This window comes from Lupinus angustifolius, chromosome LG02 (genome assembly GCF_001865875.1).
Source record: "Lupinus angustifolius cultivar Tanjil chromosome LG02, LupAngTanjil_v1.0, whole genome shotgun sequence".
NCBI lineage: Eukaryota > Viridiplantae > Streptophyta > Magnoliopsida > Fabales > Fabaceae > Lupinus > Lupinus angustifolius.
Window position 1 is genome coordinate 20,849,704 of NC_032010.1, and position 15,438 is coordinate 20,865,141.

General features: G+C 30.4%; 1 protein-coding gene across 1 annotated transcript; it reads left to right on the forward strand.

The window, feature by feature from the left end:
• LOC109328178 lies at window positions 11,719-12,162 on the forward strand. The gene has a single exon (XM_019561508.1). The coding sequence runs from the start codon at window positions 11,719-11,721 to the stop codon at window positions 12,160-12,162; it is 444 nt and encodes a 147-aa protein (XP_019417053.1).

Genomic DNA, 15,438 nt, shown 5'->3' on the forward strand with positions numbered 1-15,438 from the left:
TGTCCTAACCTTTTCAATTCAGCGGCCAGCTTTTTTTTGTTGGTTAAGAAATGAATCTTATAAAGTTTGGTATATGTATTGATCTATATCTATACTGTCTATAAATTGGAAATATGATATCTAACATTAGGAAGTAATTTGTATTTTCATGTTTTTTCCTTTGATATATATTGTTTTCTATAAAACTCATATAATCCAATAATAACCCTGTAAAATGTATTAATAATAATTAAAATCATAATACAATATATATTGGAAAGAGATTAATATAATGCTATAAAGTAAAAATATATAAAAAATTAATATAAAAAATAATTATGTGGGTAGAGAAATACAAAGTTTATGTCTGCACACTAATATTAGATAAACAATCAAAATAAATATATAGATTATACAATAGTATAAAAAATAAAAGAGATAATATATATGTAATGTCAGTGTAAAGATTTATATGTAATTATTATATCATTTATCATTAATTTGGATTCATCTTTTGAAAAGTGATTAATAGTTAAATATGAATGGTGAATGATATAAAACTTATATACTATCAATATATACATCTTTTTCTCTAAATAAAAATAGATCAATCATTCCAAAGAGAAAAAAGTTTTAAAATTTTGAAAGTTTCACTATATTAATTGACATATCTAGTGATATTTTGAATCTTTAGAGGAATTTATGTAATGTTTATTTTACATTACATGGTGTTTGTTGACTTTGAATGACTTATTTATTAAGACTTGTATTTGGAATACTAAGTTAGTGTCACTTTTTCATGTTTTACTTCAAAATATATATTAATTACAAAATTAATCTTAAACCATAACTACATAGAATTTGTTTTTTTTTATTAGTGATAATGCTTATGTGGATGAAGGTGATAATATGTGTGGTTTAGACAATGATATGGGGAAATATAATATTTTATCATATTTATCTATTACTAACTGTCAACGTATAAGACTCTTTATTATAGATAAATATCCAACTTCCTCTGTTTCTGGATCAATTTTGTGACTAAATTCATATAGTAGAAGGCTTATACATTTTTAAAAATTTAAAAGTTTCACTATATTAGTTGATACATCTAGCAATATTTTGAATTTCTAGAGGACCTTATTTTATATTACGTGGTGTTTTTGTTAACTTTGAATGACTTATTTATTAAGACTTGTATTTGGAATATTAAGTTAGTGTCACTTTATATTTAGAGGATAATTTTCATGTTTTACTTTATTAATTACAAAATTAATCTTCAACCATAATTACATAGAATTTGTTTCTTTTTACTTAGTGGTAATGTTTATGTGGATGAAGGTGATAATATGTATGGCTTGGACAATGATTTGAGGAAATATCATATTTTAACATACTTAACTCTTACTAACTATCAACATATAAGGTTCTCTACTACAAATGAATTTAGCCACAAAATAGATCTAGAAACAGAGGAAGTCAGATAAATTCATTTATAATAGGAGCCTTATATATTGACATTTTAAAATATCTCAAATGAGCTTAGACACTTAAATGGTAAAGATCTCAACACGGAAAAATGTTATATCCTCCCTACAAAAATCTAAAATTACATTTAACTATAAGAATGTGACACATGTTAGGTTCATGTTAAATTTGTTCAGTAGAATTTTCAGAATTGTTTGCTAAGTGGATATTAATATGAATGTAATATTAATGCACTGATAGTGTAAAAAATTATGTATAATTAGTATATCATTTATCATTCATTTGGATTACTTTTTGTGAAAAGTCAAACATAATTGAAAATGAATGGTAGCTAATGAAATAACAGTATAAAAAACTCTTACACTGTCAATATATACATATTTTTCTCTATTAATATACTAAAAAATAATTGACCATCATCGTAAGAAATGAACATGGAACCATACATATCTCAGCATGTACCCGTGAGTCCAAGGTTGGACACATGTCATTTTTTAAATTCAATTTTTTTTGATATACTATCTTTTATATTCAATATTTTAAACCTATTAAATGGCCAATTAAATAATATCATTACTGAAGATTATTTTTTATTTTTTACCTTTTTCATTTTAAAATTATTTACTAATAATGATATTTAATATCAGTTCTATAATTGCCACATTTTAGTTCTTCCTTTTGACTACTTTATTTTTGTGATCATTTATATATATATTTTTTTGTCTTATGTATTATGATTCATAACTGAATAGCTAAAAAATCTATTAAAATCATTATTATGAAATCAGAATCGGGCATCAAACTAAAAGAAATTATGTATTAAGTTTAACTAGTTTAATTAATTAAACTATACAGTCGGATTAGAAGATATCATATATAATTAATAATTTGTATAAATATGTAAATATATATTAATGTAAAATTTTATATTATTAGTAATTGTGTATTATTATATTGAAGTAACGTATCTCCATCTTATTTTGGACTTGAATAAAATAAAATATTATAGTAATATTTCATTTCTATTTTAAGTGAACCGTTTGGTTCACTTCCCAGGTTATTGTGGTTTAACTGAGTTTAACATGGTCAGACTGAAAATTTTCCGGTTAAATTGGTTCAACCCCTTATTCGATTAAGACTATAATCTGGAGTTGTTTTCAAGTCTAGTCAGCGGTCGGACCGATCAAATCGCTCGGTTCGATCTGGTCCTCACAACATTAATTAAAGTATCATATTAGATTCTAGGGATGAGCATGGGTCGGGTTAAGGTTTGTTCTTATCCGACCCTAAGTGTTAGTCGAGTCATGTTTTTAACCTGAACTCGATCATAAACCCGAAGCTAACCCGACCCTAAATATCGACCTGGACAATTTTTAAACCTGAACCTTACCCTAGATTCGATTAGATATAATATATATTCATTTTAGATAAAGTCTTCTCAATATCATTTATTATTATGAATGTGTAATTTGACATTAAATGATATATTGTATATATTATTAATCATGTATATATGATCAAAAATTAGAGAATCAATTATATTTTCGACAAAAAGATGACATTATTCTATACATGTGAATAAAAATAGATACAAACATGATAAGTGAATGACCATAGGACGAGTTAAGACGAGTCGTGTTTGATCCCTACCTGACCCTAAATATTGACCAACTCTAATCTTTGAACCTGAACCCAATCTTAAACCCGACATTATTCAGATTCGATCATGATCACACCGTACTGTATGAGCAAGTAGGGTCAAGTCCTGCTCACCAATATTAGATTTGACTCAACTAAATTTGTCCACAAACATACCTAAATAAGAAGACACATTTTTCATTCATTATATTATTGTTTGGTCATACATTACACCTCTCAATATCTTCTATACTACTCAACCTCTCTCTCTATATATTATCCATACAATTTAGTGAAATTATACATAGTATCATCCACTTTTTATACATACATAAAGCACTATATACATTATACTAGTTATAAGTGTAAAGAAGATGAATTTAGTTACAATGAACGCCCATTAGGAGATAGAGCTAAATATTATATTTTTAACATTAGGAGTATTGATCATATTTTGATGTAACTAAGTTAAATTTGGAGCTAATTAGGTGTAACTAAGTTAAATTTTGGATGTGTCACCTTAACTTACGCTTTATATATTTCAGTTAAGTTTATTTTACCATATTTTTCTCAATAATTATCTTCATTCTAAAATAGAGATCAAATTTATCCTAAATCTTATGCAATTATAAAGTACAAAAAAAAATATATGCACTAATAATGTAAGAGTTTATTATTTTATCATTGCACCATCTATTATTTATGTTTAATTATTATTAAAATTTAAATATAATTAATATAAATAAATGGCAGATAATATATTTATATACAAACCTTTATACTTATTATATTATTCTAAAGTATGAAATCTTAAAAGTAAACATTATAATAAATATGTCGCACTCTATTATCATGTAATTTTATTATTTATTGATTTAGATCTAATACCATTATATTTACATGAAACATAATCAACCCAGATTATATAATTTTTGTTTGGTTACTACTTTCTTTTTTTATAAATGAAAAAAATACTAACAAGGTATAAAGAGTGTCAACCAAATATATAACAACGTTGAATTACAAGCACTTAATGCTGTTGGTATGAGAAATGCAAGACCTAGAGTCTATACACCAATGCACAAAATCATAAATACATGGGCCACTAATAAAACAAAACTAAGTCGATGACTAAATTTGAATTAAGTCCATAACCTAGGTATGACTAACCTCTTTATCATGGAAAATTGCATCATTTTTTATAAGCAAAATCGACCACACCACAACGAACCAAAGCATTCTACAACACTTTCTACCTTTTGGTACTTTATAAAAAGAATCATGCATCACAAGAAGATCATAAATAGAGTTAGGGAGAAGAATGAGACCTGTAACCAAAAGTAGAATCATTTCCACACTGACGATGTAAATAGGCATGCTAAAAGGAGATGATCACCTGACTCTACTTGCTTTATACATAAAACACAGTTCAAATCTAGCTCACTAATAATATGTCTCTCAACGCTTTCCACATAAAGTAGCAAACCTTCACCGGAACACAACTAATCCAACACCTGTTAAGAAGATCAACCCTAGCAGAGATACCAATTTCTAATTGCGCCAAGCATGACGAATTGACTGTATAAACCCGAGAAGCATATAGACACCACCTCCATCTATTAGAGATACCTCGCCTACAACCATGACAATTTTTAAGGTCATATAGTTGATCCGCTGAATCTTCCTCCCAAGATAATAGTTGTCGTCTCCAAGAAATGTGCCAACTCCAAGACTCGTTGATACAAACACCATAATCCGCTATTAGAGCCTATATATTCCCTGCTAACAAAAATAGTCCCGGAAACATGTCTTTATAGCAATGATTATCAAATAAGTATCATGCCAAAATAACATCGATCCACCATCACCAATTTCCTTCCACATATGAGAGTCCAACCATCCATCTTGAGCTCCACTCTAGGAACTGATCTTACCCAAGTCCATCCACCACCTCGAGGCCAAATCTAAATCAAAGCGACTCATGTCAGGACTTTACTTCGGATCCAACACTCTAACCCAAGGTGAATATGGCTCAATCAATCTTCTCTATTTCCATTTCTCCAACAAAGCCTCATTAAACTTGGCTAAATCCTTAACACCCAACCCACCTTGCTTCTTCGGTTTACAAACCTCTGTCCATTTCACCAATGGATGCCTCTATTACCTCTTTTGTTTCCCCATAAGAACTTCATTTGAAGGATGGTAAGATTATGAATGACTTTCTTAGGAGCCTTATAAAGAGACAAAAGGTAGATTTTCAAATTTGACAAAACTGAGTTCAGGAGAATGACCTACCTCCAAATGATATGTGCTTCCGCTTCCAAGGAGCAAGTCTCCTAGCCATTGCATCTACAACACTCTTTCATGTAGATGTACTCCCTGGATTTGCCCTAACCGAAAGTCCCAAGTATAGAAAAGGAATAGCTCCAATCTTACAAGAAAAACCAATCTCATAAAGCTCTCAATTGAGATTCCAAAAAGATAACTTCTATGAGCATTAATCTTCATTCAGACACTAGTTCAAAACATCTAATAATAGTTTTTACACCCCACAAATTAGAAATAGTGGGTTAGAAAACCATTATTGTATCATGTGCAAATTTTAAAGCTGTCACTTCAACCTCTGATCGCCCCATTTTAAAACCTTCTTGACATCCACCACTTCTTGCCATATGAACCAAACCCACAAAACCTTCCGCCACCACGAGAAACAAAAAAGGCACCATCGAATTCCCTTGCCTAATATCCTTTGAAATATAGAATTGAGTTGAGGGCATGTCATTCACAAGGACCACCGACATTGTAGTAGAAGCTAAGCACTCATTAATTCATTTACTCCATTAACTCGAAAAACCAAACCTGGATATCATATAATCTAAGAATTCCCAACTAACCGAATCATACATCTTCTCCATATCCACTTTGAACAACATACACACATTCCTATCCTTCTTAGCAAAATGAATAATATCATTAATCATAACAGTGTCATCTAAAATGTTTATGTACTACTAAAAACAATATATATTATTTTATACTCTAGTGTAGTTTACTTAAATTAAAACATTTCTTTGTAAATTATTTCATAAATAAATATAAACAACATAACAATTTTACCTCGTTCATTATAAATTATTTCATTAAAAATATTGTTCATTACTAGAAATAAATGTATGTATCAACAATGTTTGATATATTATCATTGTATTATTCACAATTTATATTTAATTATCATTTAATTTTTTTTAAAAAGTAATACAAATGAATAGTAAATGACTCTGTATAAATCTTTATATTGATAATACTTAGATATTATACTCTTACTTAAACTATATATATATATATATAGTGATGAGAAGTGAGATGTTTGTTGTAGATAATGTGTATATCATGTGAATATCCATTGGGTTCCTTGAACCCATAACTATTATATAATAGTATTAAATAGAACCTATTGCCTTATTATTAATTGTAACCCATGTATATCCTATCTAATGCATAAGGATTTTGAGAAGCCTTATAAATAAAGATACAAGTCTGCATTTATTCACCAATTTTAACTTCAACTCTGTTTTAAGGTAGGATATCCGTGCATTCACATGAGTGATAATGTATTGTGCATGAATTTATTGGAAAAATGAAAATATAATTTGTTAATGACAATGTTATTGAGGGTTACCTCATGAAAGATAATGTTTATGTATTTAATTGTTGGTGTGAAGTTGTTGATGATTGAGATGATGTTGAACTTGTTATATTAAATAAATAAAGAATTGTTATGAACAAAAAGTTGTAGAATACATGTTGGAGATTTTGGAAAAATTCTTTATAAACCACATTTGTTGTTGTTTTTAGTGGTTGACCATCCTTATCATGAATTAAAATCTTTAATCTATTTTTCTTCTTTGAACTCTTGAAATAGCTATGTAAAATTGACTATGACTGAACACTGATCTAGGTAAATATAACCCCATATTTTAGTGATATGCAATCTTGTATCATTACATAATCCTTCAGACGGGTCTAAATTCGTCAATATCATTATTGGAGTTCGGACTTTCAACTTAATATTATAATTGAGAAGACCAAAGGTTGTAAGTGAATTTATAAATTCAAGAATTAGTATGTTGAATGTATCACTTTCATTAACATCAGAAATGTCAATTGAATCTAAACGTAGGTATGTCTTTTCCTCATCCATAGTTATACATTAGAGCATTTATTAGTATAACTTTAATAAATCTATTATATAAAACATAATAAAAATTTAAAGAAAAGTAAAAAAATTCACCTAAAATTATAGTCAGAACATATCCATTGATTTGATCAACAATCTCAATTGTTGATGTAAATATTTCCGTAGAGTGCAGAAATTGTTCATCCTTGTAGCGATGTTGTAGATTTGGATAAGTTCTAGATACTATGACATCAACCAGGTTACCAAAATCAAGAATAAAAATTCTTTTGGAATATGAACTTTAGAACAACCATAATTAAGCTTGAATTATTTTCCATCCCCAACTTCAATATCCATACACATAATTGCTTGATTTTTGTTGCATTGTCATGATTTTCTAGACGCATGTTCTTTGTAAAAGTTAAAATTGTACATTGACGTCAAAGATAAGATGTATTTATTGTTACATGTACAATATCTGAACGACAACCTCTTGGAACCACTGGCAAGATTTGTCTGAAATCACCCCTAAAAACTTCAACATTTCCTCCGAATAAAATTGAGTCATTTGTTGTTGTACCTATTTTATCTTGAAGACTTTTATCAAGTGTTTCGAAGAAAATTTATATGTCATTGGAGTTTCATCTCATATAATTAACTTAGGTTGTTTCAATATGTTTGCAAGTTCAGACCTTTGATGAATGTTGCAAATAAAGTTATCAAGACTTGGTACATATATTTTGGATTTAAAGTATGATGTTCTATCCCTAATAATAATAAGAAGTTATATCACTGAAAATCACAGTTAATACAATATATTTTCAAATCGTAATATGTTTTTCATGTTCTTTAAGAATATATATATATATATATATATATGTATATATATATATATATGTATATGTATATATATGTATATGTATATATATGTATATATATATATATGTATGTGTGTGTGTGCGCACGGCGCGAGTGTGATTAGAAAAAAGCTAATTTTTCGTTTGTAAAGTCATTTATCTAAGGATTAAAAAATTTACATCTTAGAGAATTGTCAATATCTAATAATTTTAATATAATTAATATACAAATTGAACATTTGAAGTAGAAAAATGACTTAAACATGAGAGTGAATGACTCACATCACTTCCATCCCTCAAAATTCCGGAGGCCAACATGTAATATTGGAAACTCAGGGCTAGTGACTCCATTTTTCACCGTTCAAAACATAGATATCACTATTAGTATAAGGAAAACCAAAACAAACATTAAACAAAAAAATAAAATAAAATATTCAATCTATCAATAAAACTGAAAATGCAAGTTGAGGAAAGATTAAAGTTTAACATAACCCAATATGGTTTTGAATCTATACAATATTCTAAGCCTTGAAGTTGGTCCATTGGTAGGTGATTTATCTCTTTTATCTTTGGGAGCTTCCATGACCTCTATAACACTTGTAAATCTTCTTTTGCTTCTAAAACCTTAATGATGAAGAAGAATAAGGAATAATTAACAAGCTGAGAGAAAGTTAGATAAAAAAATAGAAACTTCGGATATAGGTGTACAAAATAAAATAAGGTTCAGTAACTTAGATAGTGAAAATGTAATGTCTAACTAAAAATACACAAAGTAAGCTTGATTGATAAAAAATGCTGAAAATAATTCATTTTTACCAAATAAGTTAGATAGTGAGTATGCATATCCAAAATAACACATAGAAGTTAGAATGGAGGAAGCAAGGAAATTATTGAACTAAACATAATATTCAGTTGTTATACATTGCAATTCATTGTTCTATAGCAATAATTCAAATAAAAACTTGAAAAATTGCATCAAATGTATAGCAAAGATATGTTAGAAAAAATAGAAAAACTTTTGAGAAAGAGAAGGTTGGGTCAATCAAGGCTCTGTAATATTTCTAGCCCTACCCTGAAATAACATGGTTAGAAAATGTTAAACTCAAAAAAGCAAGAAAAATATAGATCCAATAAAAGTAAATAAAAATTCATCAATATATATTCAACTAAAGTATGAGATAATATTGTCATAAGGAAAATATTAAACTTAATGCACATGGTATATATTGTGGTATGGTCGAGTACCTACATTGAGTATATTGTGCTGAAGGAGACTGCAACATATGATTCTCTTGATTCTAACAAATTATGCTTAAATGATTGTGAGTTACATGTCCATAATTAGAGATTTAAGCGGGTATTAAGAATAAGTAGAGAATAGTCAGAGATGAACCTACCTTTTTAGATATGTTTATTAATAGTCAGAGATGAACCTACCTTTTGTGATTCTTATGATGGAAAATTAATATATTTTTGGGGTAAATTAAGAAAATACAAATCTCTAAAATGTGAAAAGCTTTTTTTTACCCACAACTTATTACACATCATAAGATTTGCAATAGTTAATTTTTTACCTAAAGTGATAATTAATAAATTTAATTAAACAATGATTTCATGACTCATATATAGGTGTAAAAATAATACACGTTCTTATTAAAAAGAAAGTATTGTATGATGGTGAGTTAAAGTATGAGATAATATTGCCATAAGGAAAATATTAAACGGTGATTAAATGTAAAGCAAGTGCACTTGATATGTATTATGGTATGATCGAGTACATACGTTAAGTACAATGTGCTTAAGTAGGTTGCAATAAATAATTCTCTTGATTCCAACAAATCATGCTTAAATGATTGTAAGTTACATGTCCATAGTTAGAGATTTAAGTGAGTATTAAAAGTATGTTACTTATATATAAAACTTTTGTAGAAAAGAAAGCATAAAATTGCATAAACAAATAGCAAATATTAAGGAAAAAGAAGACAAAACATACTTGGATGACATTGATGTAAAAATAATAATAGAGAAATAGGATAACATGCTGGAAGAAGAAACAATATCCAAAAAATGTTAACTTTTCAGGTAAAAATGTTATCTTGAACACAAAAAACATGAAATAAGCTTTGTGGAGCAAAAATATCCCAAAAAAATGTTAAATTTTGAGGTAAAAATGTTAACTTTTTAGTAAATAATGATTTAAAAAGCAAAACAAATAGTAAGTATTTAGAAAAAAGAAGGTAAATCTAACTTGGATGATATTGATGTAAAGAGAAGAATAGAGAAATAGGATAACATGCTGGAAGGAGCAAAAATACCCACAAAAAAATGTTAATTTTTGAGGTAAAAATATTATCTTGAACACAAAAAGCATGAAATAAGCTTCATAGAGTAAAAATATTCAATAAAAATGTTAACTTTCTAGCAAATGATGATTTGGAAAAACAACAAATAAGTTTAATCCATTAAAATGTTATCAACAACATCAAAATAACATGTATACTAAGATAACATCAAAATTATTATCTTGAACTGAAAAAGCATAAATAAGCTTCATGGAGCAAAAATATTAAAAAAAAATGTTAACTTTGTAGGTAAAAATGATATATTTTAGTAAATGTTGAACTAAAAAACATCAAATAAGTTTGATATACTAAAAATATTTTCAATTTCAATAACACAAAAATAACATGCATGCAGTTCAAAATGAGTTATTATGATGAGAAAGCATACCTGACAACCTAGAATCCCATGAGTGAAGAACATGAAAGGAAGTTATAAGAACCTATGAATCAATTTTCACATATAAAGAAATTGTGTCTAGAAAAGATTGAGGAAGAAAATTAATGGAAAAGAAGGTTCAATGAGTTTTAGATTGGAAAAGAAATTGTGCATACATGAGAAAGATACTGTTACGAAAAAGGAATGAAATAGTATGCAGTTTCAAATTTTGAAATGAATGGAAAAAAGTTATTTGAAATCTGAATTTGAAAATGGTTACATAATCTGGAGAGAGAAAAATAAAGTTGTATAGTTTTTTGTTTAAAATAATTGGTGCAATAAATACAACATGTTACCTTCTTATTAGAGAGAGAAAATTTTCCAATGAAGAGTGCATATGCACGTGAACAATGACACTACAACAATAAGTAAAAAAGTATTTATTGTTAGTTTTATAATTGGTTCTTCCATGGTTATTGATTGCCTTCTTCCCTCTTTTGGTTTCCTGTTTATGGGTTAAGGGTAGTTTAGGAATATTAGTTTCTTTTAATGGTCTTTTTGGTTTTTCCCCTTTTCAGGTTAGTTATTTCAGTTTTTCTGTTAAGTTAGTTTCACTTGTTTTGGTTTGTTTATATAGCCTTTTCTTCTCCTTCAACAATGTAAGAGAATAATAATATAAAGAAATGTTACCTTTCTCCTCTTGGTTTAAGTTCTTTCTTCTTCCTCTTCTTCTTCATGAATCGTTGTTGCAGTAAGATGGTATCAGAGCAGTCTCTGATTCATCATCAGCACCAAAGCTTCAAAACCGATTCTCTTCCTTCTCCTTATCCTTTGTACTGATCTCCTTTCCTTTCCCTTAAAATGGCGAATCAGACTTATATTGATTTCAATATAAATCCTTCCAATCCTTTTTTTCTTCACTCAAATGAAAATCCAACATTGGTGTTAGTTACACCTTTACTAAATGGTAAAAATTACCATTCTTGGGCAAGAGCTATGAGGATGATTTTAGAATCCAAAAACAAGATTGGTTTTCTTGACAAAAGTATACCACGACCTCTCCCTGAAGATGTTCTCTATGGTCCATGGAGAAGATGCAACAACACAATCCTGTATTGGCTTCAACGTTCTGTAGAAGAATCCATAGCCAAGTCAATTCTTTGGTTTGACACTGCTTCAAAATTATGGACAGACCTCAAAGACAGATTCTCACAAGGTGATATCTTTCGTATTGCTGAACTTGAAGAAGAATTCTACCACCTACACCAAGGTAACCTCACTATCTCTGAATTTTTCACTGATTGAAGACCATTTGGGAAGAAATAGAAACATTCAGACCTACTAGAAAATGCTCATGTACAATACCCTGCTCTTGTGTCCTTTACAAGGAACAAGAGTATGTAGTAAGATTCTTAAAGGGTCTTAATGACCAATATGCTCCAGTGCGTGCCCAGATCATGCTAATGGAGCCCCTTCCAAACATCTCCAAAGCCTTCTCCTTACTTATCCAACAGGAAAGACAAGTTACTACTACTACCCCCCATCCCATAGACCTGGATCCTAAGGCCTTGAATTTCAATTCAGAAACTACCAAAAATTACACCAACTCTCAACACAATAGAGGTAGGAACAACCAACCTTATAGAGGTAGGGGTGGCAGATTTAATGGTCAAGGCAGACAACCAAAGAGATATTGCACTCTCTGTGTGAGAACAAACCATACCATAGAAACCTGCTTCCTAAAACATGGTTATCATCCTCGATACCAAACAAATAGAACTAGAATGGTTAACCATGCCACAAGTTTCCCCTTAGACAACCTTGCAGCAGACCAATCCACCCAACAACCTCAAGCTACTACATCTATCCAAGGCTTCACTGAGGAATAATACCAAGGGCTCATGCACCTTCTCAACCAGAACATACAAGAAAACACTCGCACAACAAATTCTGCAGTGAATATCCACAATGACTCTGCTAATCCAGGTATTCCTCACTCACCTTGGCTTCTTGATACTAGAGCTACTAATCACATCAGTTTCAATTTACATCTTTTCACCACAACCAAAAATATTTCCCCTATCCTGATCACATTACCCGCTGGTGACAAAGTATCCATCACTCTATCTGGCACAATCATTTTATCCCCTACTTTTACCCTTTTTAATGTTCTTTATGTGCCTCAATTCCAAGTTAATCTCATTTCACTAAAAAAATTAATCCTTACCCTTAAATGCCATTTAATCTTCACTCAAGACAAATGTGTCATTGTGCAGAATGCTTCCAGGAAGATGATTGGTTCAACTAAGCTTCAACATGACTTATTCCAAATCAATCTTCCACACACCACAGTTCTTTCTACTCAGACTTCTGCATAATCACAACAGTCTCGCGTATTATGGCATTTAAGACTTGGTCACATTTCTAGCAATGTTTTGAATTTAATTGCCAAACATACTGCCTCTATTCCCCCTTGTACTACTTCCCCCCTTGTGATACTTGTCATTTTTCCAAACAAAAGAAATTGCCTTTTAACATCAGTCAAACCCATACTACACAACCTTTTGATTTACTACATGCTGATATTTGAGGTCCTTACTCCACCCCTTCTATTTTTGGTCACAAATTTTTCCTTACTCTAGTTGATGATTATAGTAGATTTACTTGAGTTATCATGCTCACTAACAAGGCTGAAACTAGACAACACTTGATCAATTTCATATTCTTTATTGTAACATACTTTGGCACTAAACTAAAAACAATAAGAACTGACAATGATGCCGAATTCCTTATGCAACAATTCTGGTCCTCTAAAGGCATTCTCCACCATACCTCATGCATTGAAACCCCCAACAAATGGTGTGGTGGAGAGAAAACACCAACACATTTTAAACATAGCTCGTACTCTATATTTTCAGTCCCATCTTCCCCCAAAACTATGGAATTTTGCCATCCAACATGCCCACACATCTCATCAATAGACTCCCAACACCTTTACTAAAAATAAATCTCCTTATCAACTGCTACATGGCAGAATTCCTTCCCTTGATCATCTCAGAGTGTTTGGATGTCTAACCTATGCAAGCACCATCTATGCCCACAGAACAAAATTTCTCCATAGAGCTAGGAAGTGTGCCTTCATTGGTTACAAAGAGGGAACAAAAAGGTATATCCTTTATGATTTGAATTTTCATAACATTTTTACTTCAAGAAATGTATATTTTTATGAAATTCACTTCCCTTTTCTAGCCCTTCAACCAAACACTACCCAACCCCAACCTTTTTGCAGACCCCACCACTTCTCATCCCCTGCCTCTGATGACCCTACCTCTACAACCATCACAACTCAACCTGATCCTATCCCAGATACTCATATCCCCACTACAAACCTACCTCCTAGACAATCATCTAGAATTAGAGGCCCCCATTCCCACCTCCGTGATTATCATTGCCAATTAGCTCATATTAACCCTCAAACTAAAATCCCTTCTGCAACAGTATTATATCCTATATCCTTTGTCCTCTCTTATGATAAGTGTTTCCCCTCATATAAAGTTTTTTGTCTGAATGTTACTTCTACTTTTGAACCATCCACTTTTAAACAAGCATCTCTTATGCCTCATTGGCATAATGCTATGCAATTAGAATTGAAGGCTCTCCAAGATAATAATACTTGGACTCTTATGCCTCTACCCCCTACTAAAAACCCAATTGGATGCAAATGGGTTTACAAAACAAAATATAAGGCTGATGGTACTTTAGAAAGACACAAAGCCAGGCTTGTTGCCAAAGACTACACTCAATTAGAAGGAGTAGATTTCTTTGATACTTTCTCCCCTGTTGTAAAAACCACTATTGTTTGTTTAATCCTAGCCTTGGCTGCCTGCAATAATTGGTTTTTGGAACAATTGGACATTAACAATGCTTTCCTTCATGGGGACTTACATGAAGAAGTATATATGACCCCTCCCTCTGGTCTTCTTACTACCCAAATACCTTGGTTTGTAAGCTAAACAAATCCATTTGTGGCCTCAAACAAGCTAGCCGTGAATGGCACACCATTCTATCTTCCAAACTCCTTACTTTGGGCTATCATCATTCTAATGTTGATCAAGCCTTGTTTACAAGGAAAACTACCACTAACTTCACTGCTATTTTAGTTTACGTTGATGACATGGTTCTCACAGGAAATAACATACCAGAAATTAACCTTGTCAAAACTGTCCTGGACAATTCTTTCAAAATCAAAAACTTGGGCAACTTAAGATACTTCCTAGGCATTGAAATAGTCCGATCCAAATCAGGTATACATATGAATCAAAGAAGATATACTTTATCCTTGTTAGAAGATGCAGGGTCCCTAGCATCTAAACCTGTTTCCACACCTTTTGATCCTGCAACAAAAATGCAACTTCACAAGGGCACTCCTCTATTAGACCCTTCATCCTACAGAAGATTAGTAGGAAGACTCATCTACCTCACAATCTCAAGACTTGACATTTGCTATGATGTTCAACAACTGAGTCTTTTCATGGATAATCCTCATGACACTCATCACAAGGCCGCAATTTGAGTCTTGCA

What these genes read in the sequence shown, in the direction of transcription:
- LOC109328178 (XM_019561508.1), top strand. Translation starts at nt 11,719, where the DNA reads ATGGCGAATCAGACTTATATTGATTTCAATATAAATCCTTCCAATCCT.